This window comes from Gossypium hirsutum, chromosome A05, assembly GCF_007990345.1.
Source record: "Gossypium hirsutum isolate 1008001.06 chromosome A05, Gossypium_hirsutum_v2.1, whole genome shotgun sequence".
Classification (NCBI taxonomy): Eukaryota; Viridiplantae; Streptophyta; class Magnoliopsida; order Malvales; family Malvaceae; genus Gossypium; species Gossypium hirsutum.
In genome coordinates, this window is record NC_053428.1 from 11,642,807 (window position 1) to 11,667,500 (window position 24,694).

General features: G+C 29.0%; 2 protein-coding genes across 2 annotated transcripts; one reads left to right on the forward strand and one right to left on the reverse strand.

Annotated features, from left to right (window-relative positions):
* Positions 1-14,022: 14,022 nt before the first annotated feature.
* On the forward strand, positions 14,023-15,123 carry LOC107958452 (zinc finger protein 1). The gene has a single exon (XM_016894226.2). It carries the CDS (start codon positions 14,189-14,191, stop codon positions 15,002-15,004), a length of 816 nt encoding a protein of 271 aa, XP_016749715.1. The 5' UTR covers positions 14,023-14,188; the 3' UTR covers positions 15,005-15,123.
* Positions 15,124-17,789: 2,666 nt separating this feature from the next.
* LOC107958451 (uncharacterized protein At2g39795, mitochondrial) lies at positions 17,790-19,345 on the reverse strand. The gene is made up of 3 exons (XM_016894225.2): positions 19,016-19,345; positions 18,351-18,673; positions 17,790-18,092 (listed from the first exon to the last, which is right to left on the reverse strand). Exons 1-3 carry the CDS (start codon positions 19,220-19,222, stop codon positions 17,930-17,932), a joined length of 693 nt encoding a protein of 230 aa, XP_016749714.1. The 5' UTR covers positions 19,223-19,345; the 3' UTR covers positions 17,790-17,929.
* Between the last annotated feature and the right edge of the window lie 5,349 nt (positions 19,346-24,694).

A 24,694-nucleotide genomic window follows, 5' to 3' on the forward strand; every position in this document is an offset into this window, starting at 1 on the left:
CTCTCCAAGTGTATATTGTTTGTTAGCTTGATACATATATGTAGGAGACACAACTTATAACCAACAACTAACAAGTTGTTCATCTTGAAGCTATTACAAGGAAACCCATTTCAGTTTGCAGATATAATATTGAAGAGACGGGTTATTGCATCCACGTTAGGGGTGAGCATGGCCAAGTGGACAGTCTTGAAACTAAAATTATGGATCACATCTCCTTAAAAATTAGCTCAAGAAAGATGAGACAGATTGAAATAATAAAGTCGGGAGGTTAAAAGAGATTGCAAAACTCTACTGTCTAAAGATTATATGATTGAACGTTGATTCAATAGGATGGTGAATCTTACCAAATTCGTTAATAGTCATTGGATGAAGAGATCCTTCCTGATGAGATATTACTATCATCCTTTGTTGAGCAAAATGGTTGGGTGATTTCCAGGTCTTCTTAATATTGGATCGAGTTGATCCTACTTATTATAAGGTTTATTACCCATTTTTTACTATTATATGCTTGCTTCTCATTTTTAACCGAGGGGGATCAAAAAGTCTTCAAACACTAATCATTTAGGGGATCCAATACACAAACCAAAAAACCCAAACAAATAAGTAATAATCTTAGGTTTTCTTACCTCAAATTACACTCATAACCAATCATATCTCTCTTTCATTATCTTTTGTCCAAAAACAACAATGATGCTAATGCCTTCTATTCTTGTATGTTCCTTTTTATAATTAATAAAGTAATTATATCTATCAATTAAATTAATTTGAATCTTGCGACTAATTCATAATTTCTTTTATACTCAAAATTATCAAACATATTAACCGAAATATTTTGCAAAGTTTTCAAAACATTTACATAAACTAACCTAAACTTGACGATACCATACCTAACATAAAAATCATACAATATGAACATAAATATACAAATGTTAATTAATTTGATGTATAGTGAATTAACAAAAAAAAAAGTTATTTTATAAATTTAATAATATATGGGACAGTTAAATCATTTTATTTAAAAGTTTTATGTAATATATTTTTATAAAAAAATTATTCACTCTTGTAAACTAACTTTAAAAACTTAATCAATCGGGTATTGGTATTGTCATAGATATATTTTCTAAGTTTTTTTTTTCTTTTCCAAAATTCTATTTATGATATAATAATTTATAAAATATTAAATAACATTTTTATATAAAAAGATTAAGGGTAAATTACATTTAATGTCACTAAACTATTACTAAGTGTATGTTTTGGCCACTTAACTTCAAAAAGTTATAAATTGATCACTGAATTAATCAAAAGTTTTCATTTAAGTCACTGGGTTATTAAAATCATTATTGTATTGCCTTCTTCGTTCACACCACTTGCACCAATCGAAAGCTCCCTTTCTCTTTCTCTCATACAATTTATTTATTTATTAATAAAACAACTTTGAACATTATAAATCTGCTAACCACAATCTAAATAACTTTCTTTCTGATCACTAAAATTGAGCGTCAGATTGACTTGGATCTAAAGTATGTTCTACTCATCAATGTGTACTAATCCACCATGCAAATTGTCAAATCGTCGCTTGGAGTCGCTAGTTGGACTTCAAAAAACAAACTTAATAACCAGTGAATTAAATAAAAAATTTCGAATAATTTAATTACCATTTTATAACTTTTTGAAATTCATTAACCCAAAGATTGAGTTATTAATAATTTAATGATAAGAGGTACATAAATCTATTTAATTAAATCAAAGATTTTCGGTTTTCCCTTTTTATACTATGTACTATAGAGAAATAAAACATGGGTCGAAACCTAAAAATGATTACTTGCATATGTTAATGAAGTCATGATTTTTTTATAAATAATATAATTCTTGATTGGAAATGCTCTAGTCAACGAAATGTTGGTTTGTTAACCAAGCCAAATGTCTTACATCATGTAACACCCTAAACTCGGCCTAATCGTTATAGCCATATCTGGCAATGTCACACGATAGTGCTTTTAAAACCTCGTTGTTACGATGAAAACATTCCATGTTATTATCTTTAGTAAACCTTCATTAGAACTTAGGAAGTCGTCTTTATTCATTTAAAACATTTGTTTTGAAACATCCCTCGTTACAAAAGCTTTAATAAAACAGTCTAAGTGATTATGAGTTTAGAAAATACTGTAACTTTTTGAAAACCGAATTTCCTACGACCGGCAGGTATAAATCCATAAAGTAAAATAAATAAATAAAAACCCAAATTTAAAACCAAAGTCCTAGAGGGTCCTTAAATTACAACCCAAATAATCAATAATAATCTAATTATAAATCGTAAATTCAAAACCACAAAATCCAAAAATTACTGTGGCACCGCTAAGTCCTCCGTCGCACCAATCCGTCTAAGTCTGGGGATTACCTATGCACATTAAACAAAAAGGGTGAGTTTACGTAAACTCAGTATGTAATCTCGCAGAAACAAACAAACAATCAGTATTCACAATGCACAATTGAACAGTTTTGGGCTTAAGCCCTTTTCAGTATTAGTGACAGTTTAGGCCTTAGCCCATCTCAGTACAGTGCCAAAAATGCAGTAGGGCCTTAGCCCATCACAGTATCAGTAGCAGTAACAATTATGCAGTAGCAAAATCCTACCTAACCAGCCTCTACACACCATATCTGTAACACCCCTTACCCGTATTCGTCGCCGGAATAGGGTAGGAGGCATTACAGGAGTTTACCGAATTAATTTTCCATTAATACGAGTTAAATACTATTCATTTACTAAAACATGTCATGGCGTCATTTAGATGAGCCTCCAAAGCCCAAAACATACTTCGAGACCAAACCAGAATTAAATCGAAACCATAGGGAATTTTTCGCAAAATCCCAAAGTTTTTTTTTTGCTCAATATAACCCCTTTATAAATATCTAACATTCCCTGCAAATTTTAAAACCGAGACCAATCCAACCAACCTATTCATTTCAATCAATTTGATACCAAATTATACTACTATTATAATTATATTATTTAACATATTCATCATTCTTTACTTTAATGTATATTTCTTAAACAAGTCTTAGTATTTATATAATCATCAAACCTTATACATGCTATATAAATCAAAAAGAAATTTACAAAAGCTACCGGAGATAATCTGGATAGTGTGATCCTCTGTGTTGATCCGATCCTCCGTATACTTCCACGTCAATCTACAAGAGACATTGATTACACTCATGTAAGCTTATAGAAGCTTAGTAAGTTCATAGGCATAAAACATAAATCTTACCAAATATTTATACACTTATACAATATACACAATTATTAAGTTCATCTGTCAACCACAGCCATTGGTGAGTTCCCTTGTATAAACTTACTACTACTTATCCATTTCCTTTAATTCTTTTGGGCCCATTTGTCACATATCATTCTTTAACCAAATTAGGGAATGGTTACGGAAAATTGAGTACTTCACTTTCACTTTGCCATAGTATAACTATGGTCTTGTGTATGATCACTTATCACCTTTTGAAGTCATAGTCCTGCCACGGTCTAACACTGATCACATTTATCACTTGTCACTGATCAGATAAGTGTAGCTAAAACTACCACTTATCACTTATCACTTGTCACTGATCAGATAAGTGTAGCTAAAGCTACCACTTATCATTTGTCGCTTGTCGCTTGTCACTTATCATTGATCAGATAAGTGTAGCTGCGGCTACCACTTATCACTTGTCACTGATCAGAAGTACTCAAATCCGACATTCCGCTCAATTTAATAATTTATTCGATTTTCGTGTTGTTATTTTATTCTCTATTTATCAATAAATATATTTCATCATACATATTACATTATATAATTCATAAAATTAACATATAATCATTAAACTTCAACCATATGAACTTACCTGGGTCGATTTGCAAAATTTGTGAAAGTTCAGGGACTAATCAGCTACTTTTTATTTCCCTCGACTTGCTTCGGGTTCTCGATCTATCATTGTAAAATCATTCACTTATCAGTATTGACTTCGTCTTCAACCCGCTTATAAGTAATATTATCTATAATTTCATTATTTACTTATGTATATTCCAATGCTGTCCATCAGTGCCATAGTCACTAAATTATTTTTATCTTTAGCTACAGAACTCCAAATTAGAATCCGCTAATTTTCCCTGAGACTAGACTCATATATATTCTTATCATAAAATTTTTAGAATTTTTGGTTCAGCCAATAAGTACAGTTTATTCTTTAAAGTCACCCCTGTTCTGCTGTCTGACAATTCCGACCCTTCTTCACTAAAAATTAATTATCTCTTCATACAGAATTCAGATGATGTCCATGTTTGTTTCTATTGAAAATATACTCATTAAGGATTTTAAAAATATAAATTTAAGCCCCCAATTATTTTTCTCCAATTTTTGATGATTTTCCAAAGTTAGAACAGGGGAACCGGAAATCATTCTGATATTGTCTCACAAAATCTATTATATCTCATGATCTACAATTCCGTTGCTTACATTGTTTCTTCTATGAGAAACTAGACTCAATAAGCTTTAATTTCATGTTTTTTCATCTTCTAATTCGATTTATACAATTTATGGTGATTTTTCAAAGTTAGACTACTACTGCTGTCCAAAACTGTTTTAGTGCAAATGTTGATTTCAATTTTTGCCCCAAATTTCACAGTTCATACAATTCAGTCCTTGCTCAATTAATCCCTCAATGAAGCTAATTTTTCCCAATTAATGCTTTACCTAGATATTATAAGTTATTTCACAATTATTTAAATTCATAATTTCCACATAAAACCCTAACTTCAAACTCTTTCAACATTAGGTCCCAAACATTCACTTTCTATTCAATTCTTTCAATAAAATCAGCATATAAACAATTTAAAACTCTAATTCCATGCTAAATCATCATATACTTCCAACACATGTTCATAACAACTTCCAATTTCTTTCATCGAATCAAAAACTAATGAATTCAACAAGTGGACCTAGTTGTAAAAGTCATAAAAACACAAAAAATTTCAAGAAATAATCAAGAATTGAACTTACTTGCATTAAAAATATGAAAAACCAGCTTAATAAAACCCTTCTATGGTGTTTTTGCTGATGAGAATGCAGAAAAATAATGAGAATTCTAGATAATTCCACTTTAGTCCTAGTTTATTAAGTAAATTTTGCAATATTCCAATTTTTCCCTTAATTCATCAATTTTCCTGCTGATTTCATGCACCTTGCCGTCCAGCCCAAATAGACCTTGGGTCTATTTTCCTTTTAAACCCTCTTTCTTTTATCATTTAAGCTATTTAATCATTTTCCATAATTTTACATTTGTTACAATTTAATCCTTTTTATTCAATTAACTATCGAAACTTTAAAATTTCTTAACGAAACTTTCATACTAACTTATTAACACTCCATAAATATTTATAAAAATATTTATGGCTCGTTTTTAAATTTTCAAACTCTCGATATCTCATTTCCGATTCTAATTTTTAAAAATTTTATTTCTAGTACACTATTCGCTATTTCAAAAATTTACCTAACTTCACACTTAACTTATATTCACTAAATTATTAATATTTTCTACTCATTTGTCGGATTTAGTGATCTCGAATCACTGTTCCGACACCACTGAAAATTTAGGCTATTACAATATACGTCCAACACTCCATGTGGGGATATAATCAACCCACCTATCCCTATACTTCAAGTAGTACTGAATACGGTACAAAACAGTAGTTTGCAGCTAAGCTGCTAGTAAATTAGGCTTAAAGCCTTTCAGTACACTTCCTCCGAATAACAACCCCCAACCCAATGCAATGCAACATACAATGGATGATATGCTATTATGCAATTTCAATACATATATTCAGTTCAAATATTAACATGCTCAGTACAAATATCAATTAGTCAATTTCACACATTTAGGGGTCTAAGTAGCGCTTACCGACCTTACAGTAGGTTCACAGTCGGCTTGGGCGACCCGTGCGACCTTAGAAACATTTAGGTAAAAATGGGCTCACACGCCCATGTGATCTGCCCGTGGGCCCACACGCCCGTGTGGCCCACTCGGCCCAAATTGGCCTTGGCTGTGTGATCCATTTTTAATGTAACGCCCCTAACCCGAATCCGTCACCGGAATAGAGTTACGGAGCGTTACCAGAGTTACCGATTCATTTATCAGATATTTCATTAATCCGATATCTTTTCTTTAAACGTTCAAGTCTCGTATTCAAGTCATCCGGATCTTTATAAAGAAATTTGATCGTCGTTTTCATTTATTTCATGTTATAATACATTCAACTAATGCTCTAAACAAATCATCATTTTGCCCCTAAACTTTTAATTAATGACGATTTCATCCTTAGGTTAAAATAAAATAAAATTATTACAATTTAATCCTTATTTCCAGCCGTTATTTTCACACAAATTGATAACAACCTATGAATTCTATAAAATGTCAGAATTTTCCATAATTTCAACACTTTTCAATTTAATCCTTAAAACATGTTTTTCCCTGATCTTGAGCTAAATTAATAATTTCATTCAATTTTGTAATTTAAATAATAAAATAATCCATTTCATGCAATTTGGTCATTTCTGATATTTTTACAAAATTACCCATAAAGTTTTACTTTTATTCAATTTAGTCCCTGAGCCTAAAACATGCAAATTAGCCATGCTAGATGAATATTCATACATATTTTTCCTCCTCCTACTCTCCATTCCACATCCTTAATTTATATAACATGCAACAAGTAACATTATCAATAATTTCACTATTTACTTATGTATATTCAAAACTGTCAATTTGCGTCATAGTCACTAAATTATTTATATCTTAAGCTACAGAACTCAAAATTAAGATCCGCTAATTTTTCCTGAAACTAGACTTACTTATATTATTACCATAAAATTTTCAGAATTTTTGGTTTATCCAATAAGTACAGTTAATTCTTTAAAGTTGCCCCTGTTCTGCTGTCTGACAGTTTCGACCCTTCTTCACTAAGAATTAATTATCTCATCATACGAGATTCGGATGATGTTCCCGCTTATTTCTATTGAAAATAGACTCTTTAAAGATTATAAACATATAAATTTAATCCCTTAATTATTTTTATCCAATTTATGATGATTTTCCAAAGTCAGAACAAGGGAACCCGAAATCATTCTAACATTGTCTCACAAAACTTATTATATCTCATGATTTACAATTCCATTGCTTATACTGTTTCTTCTATAAAAAACTAGACTCAATAAGCTTTAATTTCATATTTTATTCATTCTCTAATTAGATTTCTACAATTTTTGGATATTTTTCAAAGTTAGACTATTGCTGCTGTCCAAAACTGTTTTAGTGCAAAATGTTGATTTTCATTTTGCCTCAAATTTCACAGCTCATACAATTCAGTCCTTACTTAATTAACCCCTCAATTAAACTAATTTTCTCAATTAATACTTTTCCTAGACATTATAAGTTATTTCATAACTATTGAAATTCAAAATTTCCACATAAAACTCTAACTTCAAACTCTTTTACAATTTAGGTCCCAAACATTCACTTTCTATTCAATTCTTTCAATAAAATCAGCATATAAACAATTTAAAGCTCTAATTCTATATCAAATCATCATATACTTCCAGCACATATTCATAGAAACTTTCAATTTCTTTCATAGAATCAAGAACTAATGAATTCAACAAATGGACCTAGTTGTAAAAGTCACAAAAACACAAAAATTTCAAGAAATAATCAAGAATTGAACTTACTTGCAGTAAAAATATGAAAAACCAGCTTAAGGGAACTCTTCCATGGTGTTTTTTCTGATGAGAATGCAGAAAAATAAAGAGAAATCTAGATAATTCCACTTTAGTCCTAGCTTTATTAAGTAAATTTTGCAATTATGCAATTTTGCCCTTATTTTCTTGGTGATTTCATGCTCTTGCCATCCAGCCCAAATAGACCTTGGGTCTATTTTCCTTTTAAACCCTCTTTCTTTTATCATTTAAGCTATTTAATCATTTCCCACAATTTTGCATTTGATACAATTTAGTCCTTTTTGTTCAATTAGCTATCAGTACTTTAAAATTTCTTGACGAAACTTTAATACTAACTTATTAAAACTCCATAAATATTTATAAAAATATTTAATGGCTCGATTTAAAATTCCCGAGGTCTCGATACCTCGTTTTCAATTCTAATTATTTTAATATATATATTTGTACATTTCACTATTTCAAAATTTTTCCTAACTTCACATTTAACTTATACTCACTAAATTAATAATATTTCCTACTCATTTGTCGGATTTAGTGATCTCGAATCACTGTTCCGACACTACTGAAAATTAGGCTGTTACATTTAATGTAACCCATGCTAGCTAAATATTCATATATGTTTTCACTATTTATTTATACGTTCATTCAAAGTTGTCTACTTGAGTCATTGTCACTAAATTATTTATATCTTTATCTATAGAACTCAAAATTAAGATCCACTTGATGTTTTTGAAACTAGACTCAAATACCTTTCTACCATAAAATTTTCAGAATTTATAGTTCATCAAATAAGTACAGTAAAATCTCCAAATTTATCCCTATTCCACTGTTTGACAGCTTCAACCTTTCCTTACTAAAAATAATTTATCTCTTAGTACGGAATTTGGATAAGGTTTACATTTGTTTCTCTTGAAAATAGACTCATTAAGGATTTAAACATTTAAATTTAAGCTTGTAATTATTTTTTTATAATTTTTTATGATTTTCCAAATTTAGAACAAGGGAACCCAAAATCATTTTGACATTGTCTCACAAAATTTATTATATCTCATAATTTATAATTCCATTGCTGACACTGTTTCTTCCATGAAAAACTAGACTTAATAAAATTTAATTTCATATTTTATTCAACCTATAACTCAATTTCCACTATTTTTGGTGATTTTTCAAAGTCAGACTATCGCTGCTGTCCAGAATTATTTTAATGCAAAATGTTGATTTCCAAGTTTATAACACCCTTATTTCCTTTCTCTACGATTTTTTTCGCATCATTTTCTCTTATTTCTCGACAGCAAGCAATTTTGGCTTTTCACTGAATCTCGTTTTCTGTGTTTCGAGTATACACCTAGTATCGTTTCTGATGCGTAAGCACCCCTAAGCCTCCAAAACCTAAAAATCGACCAACATATCTCCAGATTAATCACTTAATTCATTTTTAATCAACCAATTTCGAAAGGAACTTGACTAAAAACCTAACAAAACCCTTACCTCGCTTAAGTAACCATGACTTTGTACAATCACAGCATTGATTCAAAACCACCAGCCCCTTGATTAACTCCTAAACACTAAAAAGGAATCCCCCTTTTAGAGATTAACCAAGAACTATTAACAATAGACAAAACTGTTACTTACCGAACATGCACAACCAATGATGAACAATCGAATCAATTGGAAAAAAAAGAAAGAAAAAAATGGAAATTTCGGCAGCAACTAGGGGAAAGAACCGGCGGAGGAGAGAAAAAAAAGTTTGAGGAATTGGAGAGAAAACCGAAACTTTATTATTATTATTTTACAACAAAAAGATAATCAGATTATTTTCTGATAACTTTTCCCCAATTATCTCCTAAAATCACTCCCTATTAACCCCCTAAAACACAACTACTTAGAATTTTGTCCCAACACAACTCTTAGCCGAAATTGGAGCAAAAATACTGTCTCTATGCCATCACAGAGAATTAAACACAAGACATCCAACACTCCACTTAATCACCAAACCAGCAGGCCCAATCTAATATAAACTTACCAACAATTAAACTTAAGCCTTTTGCACAAGGTTAAGGCTTTATTTATAAAAATAACAAAATTTGCCCAAGTAATGCTTGTTTTTTTAACTTGGGACCTCTTACACACATCTAGAATACTGAACCACTGAAGCAAATACACACTTGTGTGTCACACATACACAAAATCAAAAATTAAAATTTTGGGGTGTTACACGTCATTAAGTATCAAAATTCAAATTTCATTGTATCTAGTTATGATGTGTGGGTCTTCAGTTTCACCATATGCATTTATCATATGTAGGTTTTGTTTAGATTTTTTTGGTTCTTCATCCTTTATATTTAGTATTGATTTGATTCTATATTATAATAGATTAGACATATATTTATACATTTATTGTACCTGTAAATGTTCTATATTTATAATAGTGAAACTTTTAAAAAAAATAATGATTTAATTACGGGACAAATATAGAGAGAAACAAAATCAAAGCTTATATGTTCAATTTAGCACATTATATACATTTTAAAAGTATATATTATTGTATTAATGTAAGAATTGTTATTTGTTTCTTTACAATATTATTGTTTTTAATAATTAAGTTTATTAAATTAATTTTTCACCTCAAAGAAATTCTTGTAATTTCGTCACCTAACTTTTAAGGCACTTTCATTTTAGCTACCCAAGTGTTAAATCTCTAATGGCGATTGACTGTATATGTCACATCATGTTTACACTTTCATTTTGGTCACCCAAAAAATATATATTTTTTAAGTATTAGCTGAGGTAAAAAGATTATAAAGATTAAAGTGAAAAAAACGTAGAAACTAAAATAGTGCATTAAAAATTTTGACAAACTGTACTTGTCTATCCCTTTGCCGAAAGTTCTAAATTTTTTTTCGACATCGAAATTTTAAACTTCAAAACATCAAAATCAATTAAATAAATTATTGAAATATTTTTATCCCTTGATTGTGTCAAGACGAGTTGTTACTATAATATTGAAATTAATTAATATATTATGTCCTTATAAAATTTAAATTTTTATTTTGTGTTTCCAAATTAAAATAAACTCAAAAAACTCATTTCTAATAATTGTTTACGAAACTCAAATTCTTTTGGTTATATAATTGAATCTTTCGTGCTAAGCTAAAAGTAAAGAAAAATCATTTAATTAATTTAAATTAATTAATTTTATCTTCTCTGCCAAATAAAACCTAGACTTTGTTCCATTACTTCTTTACCCAAACAAAGAACAAGCAATTAATTTAATTAATTGTAATGGTTTTCTTTTCTTTTCTTTTAGCTTAGCATTGAAGATTCAAGATTATATAATCAAAAGAAATTTGATTACCACATGCAATTATTAAATATAAGTTAATATACTTGATTTCGTTAAGGATAAATTGGAAACATAAAATAAAATTTTAAAATTTAGAGGGAAATTAAATTAATTTTAATATTATAGTAACAAATCAGTTGAAATTATAAAGGGATGAAAAAATTTCAATTATTTATTTAATTGATTTTGATGTTTTGGAATTTAAATTTCAATATTGATTTTTCTTTTAAATTTCGGCAATGAGATAAATAAGTACAAATTGAAAATTTTGTAATACACTATTTTAGTTTCTACCAATTTTTTAGATTAATTCTTAATATTTTGTACTTCGCTCAAAGCTTAAAAAAAAGAGTGGCCAAAATAAAAGTGTAAACATAGTATGATATATACAGTCAATCGTAGTTAAAAACTTAATGCTTGAGTAACCTACAAAATAGTTTACCTTATATGTAATGTTGTTATTGTTGTTAATTTGTTTCTTCTATTGCAAGTTTATAGCTGGTTAGGGTTTGTGCGTAGGCAGATGAGCCCTAGAGAAGGAAAAAAAAAAGGAGGTGTGCTCTCTCTTTACTCATAAATTACTGAAAGCAATGAATAGAGAGCTAGAATGCATGTTATTGTAAAAAGTTGTGGGGTTGATTTGGATAGTTGAGTTAAATTTAAAAATGAAATATTTGATGATTTGTTTTGAGTGTAGAAACTAATTAAAGTAAATTTGGTCGTGTTCTTAATTTCAACTTTATTTTGATTTAAATATGAGCATAAGTTTTGTTTGGGAAATAAATTTGGTGATACCGACACTAGTTAATCTTTTATTCTCACTTTCCTTTTTCATGAAAAAAGAGGAAAACGATAAAAGCAATAGGGAGAAATAAAATGAAATTTAGGTCTTACTTGTCTATCATTAGTCAAATGATTATGCTCTAAGGAAATTGTGAGATATGAGCGAATGAGAGACTTTTTTTTTTTGTATTTTAATCCTTTTTTTTTATGATTACAGGATAATTACTTGGCGAAAAGTGGAGGATAGTTTGCTATTTGCTAATACTAAAACAATCATTTCATGGGGTAGTATTTAGAGATTTGTTTGGGGTTTATTTGTATAAATAGATTTGATGTGATTGCAGGAGAAACTTTGATTCTTTTCCATCTTTTCAAATGTAGCAACCTTACCTAACACTTTCTTTTTTTCTAAAAATAAACATTCAACTATTATCATCCAAATCCCCTCCATCATATTCATACACACACTCAATTCATACGTAGTATTTTTCACTCCTACACTGGGTTCAATCCTTACATAATCATACCTATCCCTTTTTCTTCTTTTATATATTATATATATATATATACATATCCAATTTCATGTTAGTCTTTTTCATTAATTACTCATACTTAAAATCTGGCACATGTAATTATTCCAACTGCTGGGTAGTTATAAACCATTACAGTATTGTATGAACCAAAGTTGGAGTGTAATGAAATTATTGGCAGTACAACAATTTACATAGAAAGTGGTAGTGTACTAAATAAAGTGAATAAATGGAGTCAGCATCACCCAAAAAAGGAGGATACCAACTTTGCTTCAACATGGGAATTGAACTTAAATAACAATTTTTTTCCTCTAAAGAACCAATGTGGTTTCAGTTTACTGTCAACTATTTCGCTTTAGGTTCCTTTGTTTGTTTGTAAACCATCAAAGAATATTCATATTTATATCAATTATCAGGTGCCTCATATTATCTTCCAAAAATATGTATTAATAAGATATTAATATATACAGTTAAACCTCGTATAATAAGTGTTGCGTGTAACGATATGTTATATTGTACTCCAAAGAAAAAAATTATATTCGAACCTTAATATTATTGAGATGGATAATCACAAAATGTAAAATGATTAATCTACATAGATCATTAAATGAATATGAATAAGACATAAAAATAATTCCATCATATTGCTTTAATTATATATTGGTGTAACAATTTAAAAATTAAATTTCTTCTAATGGAATTAGTATTTAAAAAATAAATTGTATTTTTTTTGGCACATTAGATGTAACACCATTAAGCAATCGTAATTGTTTACCTTAAGATATTAAACAAGCTTATAAACCGTCCCATTTTTGCAATATAATATATATATGTCCAAAGTTCAATCAGCATATATTACAGCTGATCTGCACTTGTTTGTTTCCTCAGTATTGGTCATACAGCATCTGTCAACTGGTTTATTGGCCCGAATTCGAAGGGTCGATTTCCCTTTTTAAAGGCAAATTGAGTTTTCATATTAAAAATTGTTGGTGCGGGTCAGAAGCAGGTTTAGTTTGCTCCGCCTTCACCCACCTTCGTTATGTATAGAAATATATATTATAATTTTTATTTTTCTATGTATTAACTAATCAGCTTATAATTTAAAATTCAAGTTCGGATCTAGATATTCATTTTTTTTAAGAATAATTTGAGTTGGACTCATTATAATATCAAAAAATCAATCTATAATTTAATATATCTTATGAAATTAAGAATATATTAAACTTATGCATAATTAAAATGCAATTCACATAAAATAATATAATAAAATTATTATATTAATTTTGAATATATTAAATTAAAATTTAGTATAAAAAATAATGATATTGCATCATATAAAATTCTAGTTTAATAATAATAAGTTATCTTGACTTATATTAAGTAATTATTAAAATTTTTATTTAATATCTATTTGATAGGAATTCAAATGGTATAATCTCGTCCCGTACAAGTTGATGACTTTTAAATGATGGGATAAAACACACATCATCTAATTAACCGCTCTTCTCTTTCCCCTTTTCCTTACCTTTTTTTTTTTTGTCTCTCTCTCTCAATAGTCGTATAGTATTAAGACCTTGCAACTGTAAAGTATATGATGCCAGTTTAAGACAAAAACCTTAAATATATTGCAGAGGTTTTGATTGCTGGGTAGCATTATATTATTACTAATAAGGAAAAAACTTCAACAGTTAACATCTCTTATTCCTATTAATTAAACCCTTTCCTTCCCTCATCCCCACGACCAACTTAATTCTGCAATGGAGCCTCCAAAACCATCAGAGCCATCTCTCTCTGAAACTTCCACCATCATCTCCGTCTCGCCTGCTGCCACCCTCACAACCTCAACACATGATAATACGACCCTCAAACAAGATAAACAACCGGCAGCAGAAGCAAAAGAAGAAGCAACCCACCACCAAGGTGATGATGATGATCTCGTGTTGGATCTGCGCCTCTCCAGTCGAGATCAATCCAACCCAGAGCTCAATTTCATCGACTGTTTCAAGGCGGACTTGTCGGGTGATCAAGATTCTTCGGAACTGCCTCCTCAAGGTAATGAAACTGAGCCTAGAGTATTTTCATGTAACTATTGCCAAAGAAAATTTTATAGCTCACAGGCTCTGGGAGGCCACCAAAATGCACATAAACGTGAAAGAACACTAGCCAAACGAGGGCAGCGGCTCGGCGGTGGGGCAGCGGCGGCCTCTTTTTCAGCCTTCGGTTACCCTAATACACACCCTAGTCGATATTCTAGCTTGGCTTCACTTCCTTTGTATGGCTCTTTCAATAAGGCGCTTGGAATTCAAGAGCACTCCATGATCCACAAGCCATTTTTAGTTCCATCGGCGCATGTTTATGGGCACAATGGATGGTCTAGACGACCTGTTGATCAAACAAGGGCAGTCGGGCATGTTTCCAATCTGCAGGGGATAAATGGTACTGCTAGATTCCAAGGTAGTGTAGGGAAGTTTGGTCCAGCCACGGAGGGAATGAATGGACATTGGTGGGATACAGTTAACCAATTCAACAACAAAAAAGATGAGTTGAAGCTTGACCTGTCTTTGAAGCTCTAAGTAGCTACTCTACTTTCATTCTTCTTCTTCTTCTTCTTCTTCCTAGATTTTTTTTTCTTTGATTTTTTAGTTGGATTTTTTGTAAATGCATTTTGGATATAGAAGGCTTGATGAGATTATACCATTTCCAAATCTAAAAGTTGGAAAAAGAGAAAAAAAGCTTTCCCAATTATACAACTTAATTTAAGGCTTGAAATGAACTTCAATGTTGCCTTAAGCGCTATAATGTGACTAAGAAATCCATTTTAATATAAAGATGATTCTTAGTTAACAAGTAAACGAGTTTATATATATACATATGACTCCAAGACATCTTAATTTTAAAGAAAAGGAATGCAAATGATAGAATTGGAATCTATCATTGCTGCAAACATGTACATAAAATAACCGAGTCAAGCTAGCGCTTTATTATGCCAGGCGAGTACTTGAGCTATTAAAGATTGCTTTTACACACTTTGCATTTGAACTAGATTCTTGTGTTTCCCTACTCCATGAAAATGATCCAAAATTTTATTTTGTTGTCAATTAGGGTTAATGTAATTTATAGTAGCAATCCTTTTAATGTTCCTTCTTTCATACTAATTCGGAATTCAAATTTGATGAAATATCCAATTAAGGGGGAAAGAAAACAGAGGGTTTAAAAATCCATAATTAGGATTGCATAATCTATCATCAAGTCATTGATGCTTTGGGAAACATAATGGCCCAAAACATTGATTGTAAAAACTATGTGTAGGATTACTTTTAGGTTGTCATTTTTAATATTTTATTTATTATGGTCCACTAAGTGTGTAAATATAGGGTGGTTGTAATTGTCTCAAATGACAATATTTTTGACCCACTTGCAGTTGAAATAATAGACCATCTCCGTTGGAGGGATTATTGGGGTGAAAAATGTAAGATGGCGCTATCAGGTTTAGCTAAGATTATAAGATGCAAGTCAATTAAACATTGTTATTATAATCATTAAAAAGATGTGTATTTATACCCAAAAAAAAAAAAAGATGCAGTAGTACTAAACTGTTTGGATTTAAATACAGTTATGCAAATCCAATCACATCATGTTTCCAACATTAAATGATGGGTAAAATCTTATTTACCAAGTGACCATATCATCATATCAAATTTGATATTGATGGGTAATCAATGATTATTCTACAAAACATGATTTTCCTAGAATCTTGTTGTAAACTAATTAAAAAACCTCATTGTTAATTGTGATGGGAAAACCTCAAACTCGCATTAAGACGGGATTTCATAAATTGACAAGCAGTTTAATCCCCAGTCTTAATTACTAATTAATTATATGTATTGAGAAAAGGAAAGCCCCTATTTCCCGAGCCACGTGGTGGAAATCGGATGGACTGTCAAATCCTGGTGTTGGATTGCCTTTATCCTACTTACATAATTAACTGCCCACCTTTGAATTTTGCCTCTCAATTAAGAAACACTTTCAGATTTCTTTTGTTTGAAAGCGATGTATGAAAAACATGAAGCTATCATTTTAGCTGAGATTAGGTGAAAATATTCAAGCAAAAGATATGCCAATAATTAAAGACAAATCCATTGTTGTTTTCCTCATTTTGATTAATTATACGTGCATGTGATATTTTGAGTTTGTCCTTTACCTATTAGCTTAGAATTTTTGGTATAGGAGCAAATAATTATGTCTTACGTTATTATTATTATTTTTATGCAAATGGGGTTGTAATTTGGATGATAAACAATGATTATAAATGCTGGATTCTTGTTAGATAATGTTTTATACAGTGTGATCACTCCAATATCATGTTGGTTTATACACTACAATTTCTCATCTTTGACAAGCGTTAAATGATGTTACTTGACAATGATTATGGAGTAGGAAAATTGATATGTGCATTAAATCTTTACTTACTATCAACATTATATTTATTTTATAGTATAGTATATTTTCAGATTAAATTAATTTTGTTTACAATATTAATAAATTTATTTATTTTTGACACAATTCTTAAAACTACCCATATCCTCTTCCCAGTATATAAATAAAGGATAATGTATTTCAATGCATTCAGACCCCCATCTTCCTACGTTGCCAATCGAACTAATACTCAATCGACTTTAATTTTTAGAATTAATAGACATGGTAACCTTTAATTTTTCAGCAATCAATTATTATTAACCAAATATGGTAATTTTAAATCCCAAGTTATAAGATAATAAATAAATAAAATCACTACTTTACTAAGGTACCATGATAGTATTAGCATATTAATACTAAACATTACCTTACAAATATTTATATGAACTTTAACTGAACAAACCTTATCATGTTAACAAATATTTGATTTAATGCCTCAAATCCTTTCAAAAGTTAGCATCCTAAGTGTGTTGGATATATATTATCTAATTACATAAACGTTTTAAGTATTGGTTGATGAAAAAAATAACTATTAAGAAGCATGGTAACCATTAAACATGGACGAAAGTCGATACCTACTCAAAATCATGCACGATTATTCTTTCCATAATAATAAAATAATTAAACACCGAATCTAAGCCAAATGATTTAACAATTTCGATCTAACGTAGATGACAAAATTTATCCACAAGGAGTTCATATAAAATAACAATAAACCCTAAATCAATTTCTTAACACGTAGTGTGTGTATATATATGAAAACTAGTTTCATGTTCGCAATATCATAACTTATACCTGTAGTTTCATCCAACTTGAAAGGGGTAGCAACTAGTGGTCAGTTGGTCAGCGTGTTTCCACTGCTTTTCAATGGTTGGGTTGATATTGGCAAGTAATAGATTCATCAAGCTTTACACAAACACAATTTCTTGTAATGGAGGCACAGATAGAATTGGTATAGCAAGTAATGATTTTGTTAACTAAAACAGCAACAAGTCAAAATGAACACAGCAAAAAAAACTGCTCTATTTCTTCTCAATGTGAGATTTGACAGTTTGCAACCATCTAATGAACTCAGTTTTATCTTTGTTTTTCATGTATTCATGCAAGAATATTGCAAGTTCATCATTTATACTTCTTTCCTCCAAGAACTCATAAAGTGAGTCCTGCAGTTGTTCATCCAATTCCCTGTAATGACCACAATGAAGACATAAACCAAATAAAGTCAGAAACAAAGCCAATAACCACCATTCCACTAGATGCTGAGGAAGAATGCAAAAGGAAAGCTGGTTTAACTCGAAATATAAAAAAGAAAAAAAAAAGTAACGGAGGCAGGGGACCTAAACTAACTATATGAAGCAAATGATTGTTTCATATTAGGATTGCGCAGGGTGTATTGTAGAATCAACTGTAACAGTTTTAAAGCAAACAGATAAAATAACATACTTGAACTCTGGACCAATGTAAGGATGATTCGCTGTCCTATTACACCCGCGAGCATAAAATTTTTGGATCTCTATGGTATTTGGCCAAGCTGAGCAGACAATCTCCAAGACACCACTATCATCCCCCTTAGAGATGTTGACAATAAATGTTATATGAAGCTGCTCATCAGACTGTACTTGACCAGAATCAGGGACAGTAACAGACCCGTCAAACATGGTTACATCAATTGTAATATCTTCTTTTTCTCCGAATTTTCTTTTCAATCTAATCCATTGTTCTCCTGATCGGTCATCAACGGTAAAAGAATTGAATCTGGTCGTGGGCTGCAATTTAAAGGTGAGAATTCAGAATGAGGAGTTACTTGGTTCAATTTTCCCAATATAACACTTTGAAACTTGAAATGTATTGTTTTTATTTTTAATTATTTTACGCAGAACGAAATCATATTAAGAGCCTGCTCGATTATATTCCTAGAATTACACATTTTAAGAGTATAACACAATAAAAGAAAGGTACTTAAAAGTGACCATATTTAACAGGCATTGTTCTTTGAATATCAAATCAAGCCCATTTTCAGCATCAAATTTCGATGTGCAATTTCTAACAAGGTACAATACCAAAACGAAGCAATTGATAAAGAAACAAAAAAAAGCCAAATAAAATACTTGTTTTGGAGGGCAGTGATCGTGCTCGTATTGGATTTCTTTGCGAAGGAGCCTCAAAATGTTGTCTTGAAAAGCAGACTTACGCATATCGGAGATGTAGTTTCTGGAGTTGGAAAAGGAGGTGGAGTTTGGGTGTTGATGAAGGAGTGGGGTTCTAAGGGAAGCAGAAAAAAGGGTTCTTCTTAAGGGTCGGATTAGCGACGCCATTGATGCTGCCTGCTTGGAGCGCTGCTGCTTCTTTGGCGATGGATTTTCGTTAGGGTTTAAGTTTAAGATGCCACTGAGGTTTAAGCATTTGGGTTTTTTTTTAAACTATTTTTATGCAGGCCCAATTTGGGAGCTCTTGAAGACGGGCTTTATTCTTTCGGCCAATCCAGTAGTTATTCTTGTTATTATATTAGTTATTTTAAAATAAATAAATTATTTTTTCTCAGTGAAAATTTTAGATTTTATTTTATTTTTATAATTGGAGGAAGTTCCTTTAATTTTATAGAAAATGGATTCAAATCTCAAAAATCAAATACATTATTTTATGAAATTTTGATTTGCTAAATTTGAATATCTGAGTGGATTCAAATATCCTAAGAATAATATTATTTAATTGGATTTGGATACAAATAACAATATTTGAATTTAATATTAGAATATTAAAAAAGGTAAAAAAAATATACATACACAAAATTTAGATTTCAGACTCTATATGAATCTCTAATCTCGAATCAAGCAATGAAGGAAGACAGATTGTAAAAGAAAAATATGTTGAATTAGGATGTGTGGGGAAAGTTGTTGTCATCATGTAATGTTGTGGTTTGATAGCTGAAACTTTAAGAATCTCGGCATAAAATTATTCACTGGAATGAATAAAAGCAGTCATCATATTCCAGTCCCATCCAATGCACAAATAAAACCCACCCACCCACCCAAAGGGAAAAGAGGAAGAAGCTTTATGGACCCATTAGAGAGAGAGCTCGACCGACCCTTCATTACTTTGCTCTAACTTAGGTTACCAACCCATAATTAGATTTTAGAACCTCTTTTTCCCTCCTAAACCCTTCTCTGCGCCATAAACAAAAACTTGTTTCAATTTTCACCAATTTGTCGGGTCCTACCTTCTTCTTCTTTTCTTCTCTTTATTGGATTTGGAGCTTCTCCTGAGAAGAAAACTACATTCCTCATCTTTATCCATCCAAATACTCAAGAATCTACCAGCCTGTGGAAATTAACATCACATAAATAGCTATAATGATTTTTCACGTAGAGTATTTCAATGGTAAGAAAATTAAGAAACTTGCATGTCAATCAGACGACAAAATAAATATGCAGTTCCCAACAACATCCATCCCAATGACCTTCTTTTACTCTCTCTTTCTTTTTTTTTCCCACATAAAATGCACATCATCCAACATTTTCAATTGGAAATGTCTTAAAATCACTAAAAAACAGCTTCTGTAATGTTAGCAGGTTATATTGGGTTATCATATATTTCTATTTTGGTTAATATTGTTTGTAAATTTAAATTTTAGTGTGTATATGTATATATATATTTAGAAATGTTTTTCATTTTATTTTTCAAATTTTAAAAATTGAAGTTTAATTGTTGATATCTTAATTTTTTTTTAAATTCAGATTCATTATAACATCAATTTAACTTACATGCAACTAAATGTTTATTTCTTATTTCAAAATGTCATACAAATAAATTTAACTGTATTAACAATTGAACTTTAATTTTTTAATCTGAAAAATAAAATGACTAAATTTTTTAAAATAAAAAAAAGTATAAAAATTAAATTCGAAGGAAAGAATATGATAATATATTAAATTCGAGTTTGTTGTAGTATATAATTGTTGGTAGACTTGGTGGATGATGAAGTTATTTGTTGAATCCCGAAACAAATATGAATCCGACTTGCAATAAATACAAGACTTAAAAATTGAAATTTAAGAAGGATTTCATTTCAGACAGTCTTGAACAATAATTCTCTTTCGCTATGTTTTTTTTTTTCCTTCTTATATATTTATAAATTCATAAAAAAAATAAAACAAAACATTAAACCCAGCGCTCAAACCCACTTACCCTTTAAAACTAAACAATGAAACCCAATCCAAATCTGACATTCCTCATCGGATGTTTTCTTCAGCTTCCCTGGAGCTGTGGGTCACTGGTTTACTCCACCATTTGGCGAAATCAAAATTGACCTGATATATATTAAATAGTTTTTTTATGAAGTTAAAAATAATTATAATACTCTTTATTTTTCAATTTAGAATTATTTCCACAAAACCAGATTTTCAAAGGAAATGATAAATAATTGTGTTTATCTTTAATCTAGTTGGAAAGTATTTAAATTTAGCTGTTTGTTTTTTAACTTAATAAAATATCATGTCAGTATTTTTTACATGATTTAACGGAAAATTGTGTCATATAGATAAGTGAAATGTAAAATTGAACTAAAATTAAAATTCGATGTATACAACTATACCAAATTAAAGTTGATGTATAACATTGCAATTTGTATCAATGTTTATGTATAATTTTAATATTTATCCATTTAAATTTTGACTTTTAAATATTCTTTTCCTAACCAAATTAATATCGAGTTAACTTATTATTTCAACTCAATTATACGTTAATGTAAACTATAATTTTTTTTTTTACTAATTTTATTTATTATTAGACCAATATAAAGACAAAATTGGAATAAAAATTAGGGTAAACTATACAAATGATCACACAACTATGCCTGTATTCTTATTTTGGTCACTCAACTTTAAAAAATTTCAATTTAGACACTAACATTTGAATTCACTTCTATTTTGGTCATCCGTCATTAAATTGATAACGAAAAGCGTTTTTATCAAATCGGTATAATAACACATTTAGTTCTTAATGCTTACATATTCTATCAATTTGTTTCTAATTCTAAATAATGCAATGAGCTTAACCTTTTACATTTATAAATTTTATCAATTTAATACTCAAACTTCTTAACCAAAGCTTTTGACTTTTAAGACGGAGGCATTTCACATCTATAAATTTGTAAACCCCCCCCAAAAAAAAAAGAAAAACTTCTCTCAACTAACATGTCGTTTTCGGAACCAATTCCCAATACCAATGAATTTATCTTGAAACTTTATTTCAATTTCATTTTTCATTAGTTTTCTTCCTAATATAATATTTTATAACTTTTTGATTGATGAAATTTTGGCTAAAGAAAAAGGAAAAATCTTCAAAAAGGTACTTTAGATTTAATCTTATAATTAACAGTACGGGATTTCCTTCAAGGTACATAAAAATAGTTCTTGAAGTTGGTCTTTAAAATTGAAAATTAATACTAGGGTTTAAAAAAATATGGATTTTAAAAAATCCAACTGTTCAATCAATAATTATATGAGAAAAATTATGCACATTTAAATTTTCATAAGAAGAAAAATGCAAAAGAATTAATTGAACTTCCTTTTGTTACATTGATAATGATTTTTTTAATTTTATAAATTAATTAAGAGATTATTATGTATTCTATTTATTTTTAATTATTTGCTTTTAATTTTTAAATTCGTGATAAGTTGTATGCATCACTAATAATTCGATTCAGTGTCAAATCATTTACCGAATAATTAAAAACTAAAATTATGCTAGTCAAAGTAAAATTTTATTTTTTTACAACTATTAAATTATTTATATATATTATATTTTCAAAATTTTTATTTTCTATTATTTTTAATGGCGTTTAGTTAGTTTCTAACACCAACTTCTTAAAAATATAAACAAAAAGGGTTATGTACTGAATTGAATAATTTCAACCATAAATAAAACAATTAATAGATGTGGGATGTCTTTGTTTTTAAAGTTGAAAGCATTTATTTGAAGCTTGAGGATCAAATTGATAGAATTTATAAACGTGAAAAGTTAAATTTATTGAATTATTTAGAATTATGATCAAATTGATAGAATATGTAAGTGTCGAGGACTAAATATGTTAATATACCAATTAAAAAAAGTACAGATAACTAAAACAATAATTATTCAAATGTTAGTGTCTAATTTAAAAAAAATTAAAATTAAGTAACTAAAATAAGAACACGGACATAATTGATTCAACTTTGAAAATTATTTGGATGCACATGTTATGCATATCATGGGGAAGGCCTATAATGATGCAACAAAATCAACATCATTCCAAGGTTTACCTCTTAATTTTTATTAGTATATGATTCTCTTAAATATTCTTAATTCATTTGATAGTATCACGATTGTATATTTTAATGTATTACACACATATTTTAGGCATTAACTATTTATATAAATTCTAATAAATTATGTTATATAAATTTTATTACATTTATGTATTAATATTGTGTAACCATATCGTAGTGATTACTTGACTTCCAACAATCCCAAGTGAGGGAGCAAATATCAAAATCTTTGGGGTCCTCCACATTTGACTTTAGAAACACAAATAATTCACTATAATCAAAGGGTTTTTTTTTTCCTATTTCTTTTCTCTCTCCACACCCCATCTAAAGAAAACACAATTCCACAATTTATATTAAAAAACCATCACATCTAATTTATTTTTCTTGTAAGACAGATGATTTTTGGGTACAATTTATAACTATAAATTTAATCCAATGATAAATGTAATTATTTGATACATCATTTATAAGACATCGTAAGCGAATTAAATGTATAATAAATATTAAATTGATATATATATTTAATTTTTCACTGTACTTTATAAAATATTTGTCATACCTTAAATTTATTTGTAAAATTTTAATACATATTAATTATAAAATAAAGTCAAACTGATATAAAACACAAATAAATAAAGAATCGTAACATAACTTGACAAAATTCATCCATAATAATTGTACATAGCAAGAATGACCAGAGATCTACCCATTAAAATTACATATAACAACACTATAAATTGATAAAATAGCTTAACATAAATAATCAATATTAAAAATTATCGACTTTAAAAAAATAAATTAATTGAACTGTTGAATAATTGGTGAGATGTTAATAACAATTAAAAATAATGAAATTTAGGTTGTGGCGGAGTGTTTGTTGTAAAAGAAATGGGCACGTTTGGTTCGCTGTATTGGATTAGAGGCGTATTGGATTAGAGGTGTATTGGGATTAGAGGTGTATTGGATTAGAGGTGTAATAGCTAATCCACTGTTTGGTTGAATGTAATGGAATAGAGGCGTAATAGTAATCTTGTGTTTGGTTGAATGGAATAGAGGTGTAATAGCATAATAGAAAAAACTAAAATGACTAGAATACCCTTAGCATAAATTTGTTTTGGTAAATGATTATTGTTATTGTTATTTAAATTATAATAAGATTTTTATTATCAATAATAAATAATTTAATCATATTTAAACATAATTATTATTAAATATATTTTAATTACAATATATAATTTAATAAAATTCTTAATAATTAATATTCTTATATTATTTTACTGAAATCATAATATATGATACTGTAAAATATAAATTAACATAATTATTATTAAATATATTTTAATTAAACTATATAATTTAAAAAAATTCTTAATAATTAATATTCTTATATTAATTTACTCAAATCATACTATATGATACTGTAAAATATAAATTAACATAATTATTATTAAATATATTTTAATTAACTATATAATTTAAAAA

Excerpts from the sequence above, each read along its gene's own strand:
- LOC107958452 (XM_016894226.2), top strand. The coding sequence starts at position 14,189 with ATGGAGCCTCCAAAACCATCAGAGCCATCTCTCTCTGAAACTTCCACC.
- LOC107958451 (XM_016894225.2), bottom strand. The coding sequence starts at position 19,222 with ATGGCGTCGCTAATCCGACCCTTAAGAAGAACCCTTTTTTCTGCTTCC. Across the intron at positions 18,674-19,015 it reads ATCACTGCCCTCCAAAACAA|CCCACGACCAGATTCAATTC; the intron begins GTATTTTATTTG and ends TTTAAATTGCAG. Across the intron at positions 18,093-18,350 it reads TACATTGGTCCAGAGTTCAA|GGAATTGGATGAACAACTGC; the intron begins GTATGTTATTTT and ends TGGTCATTACAG.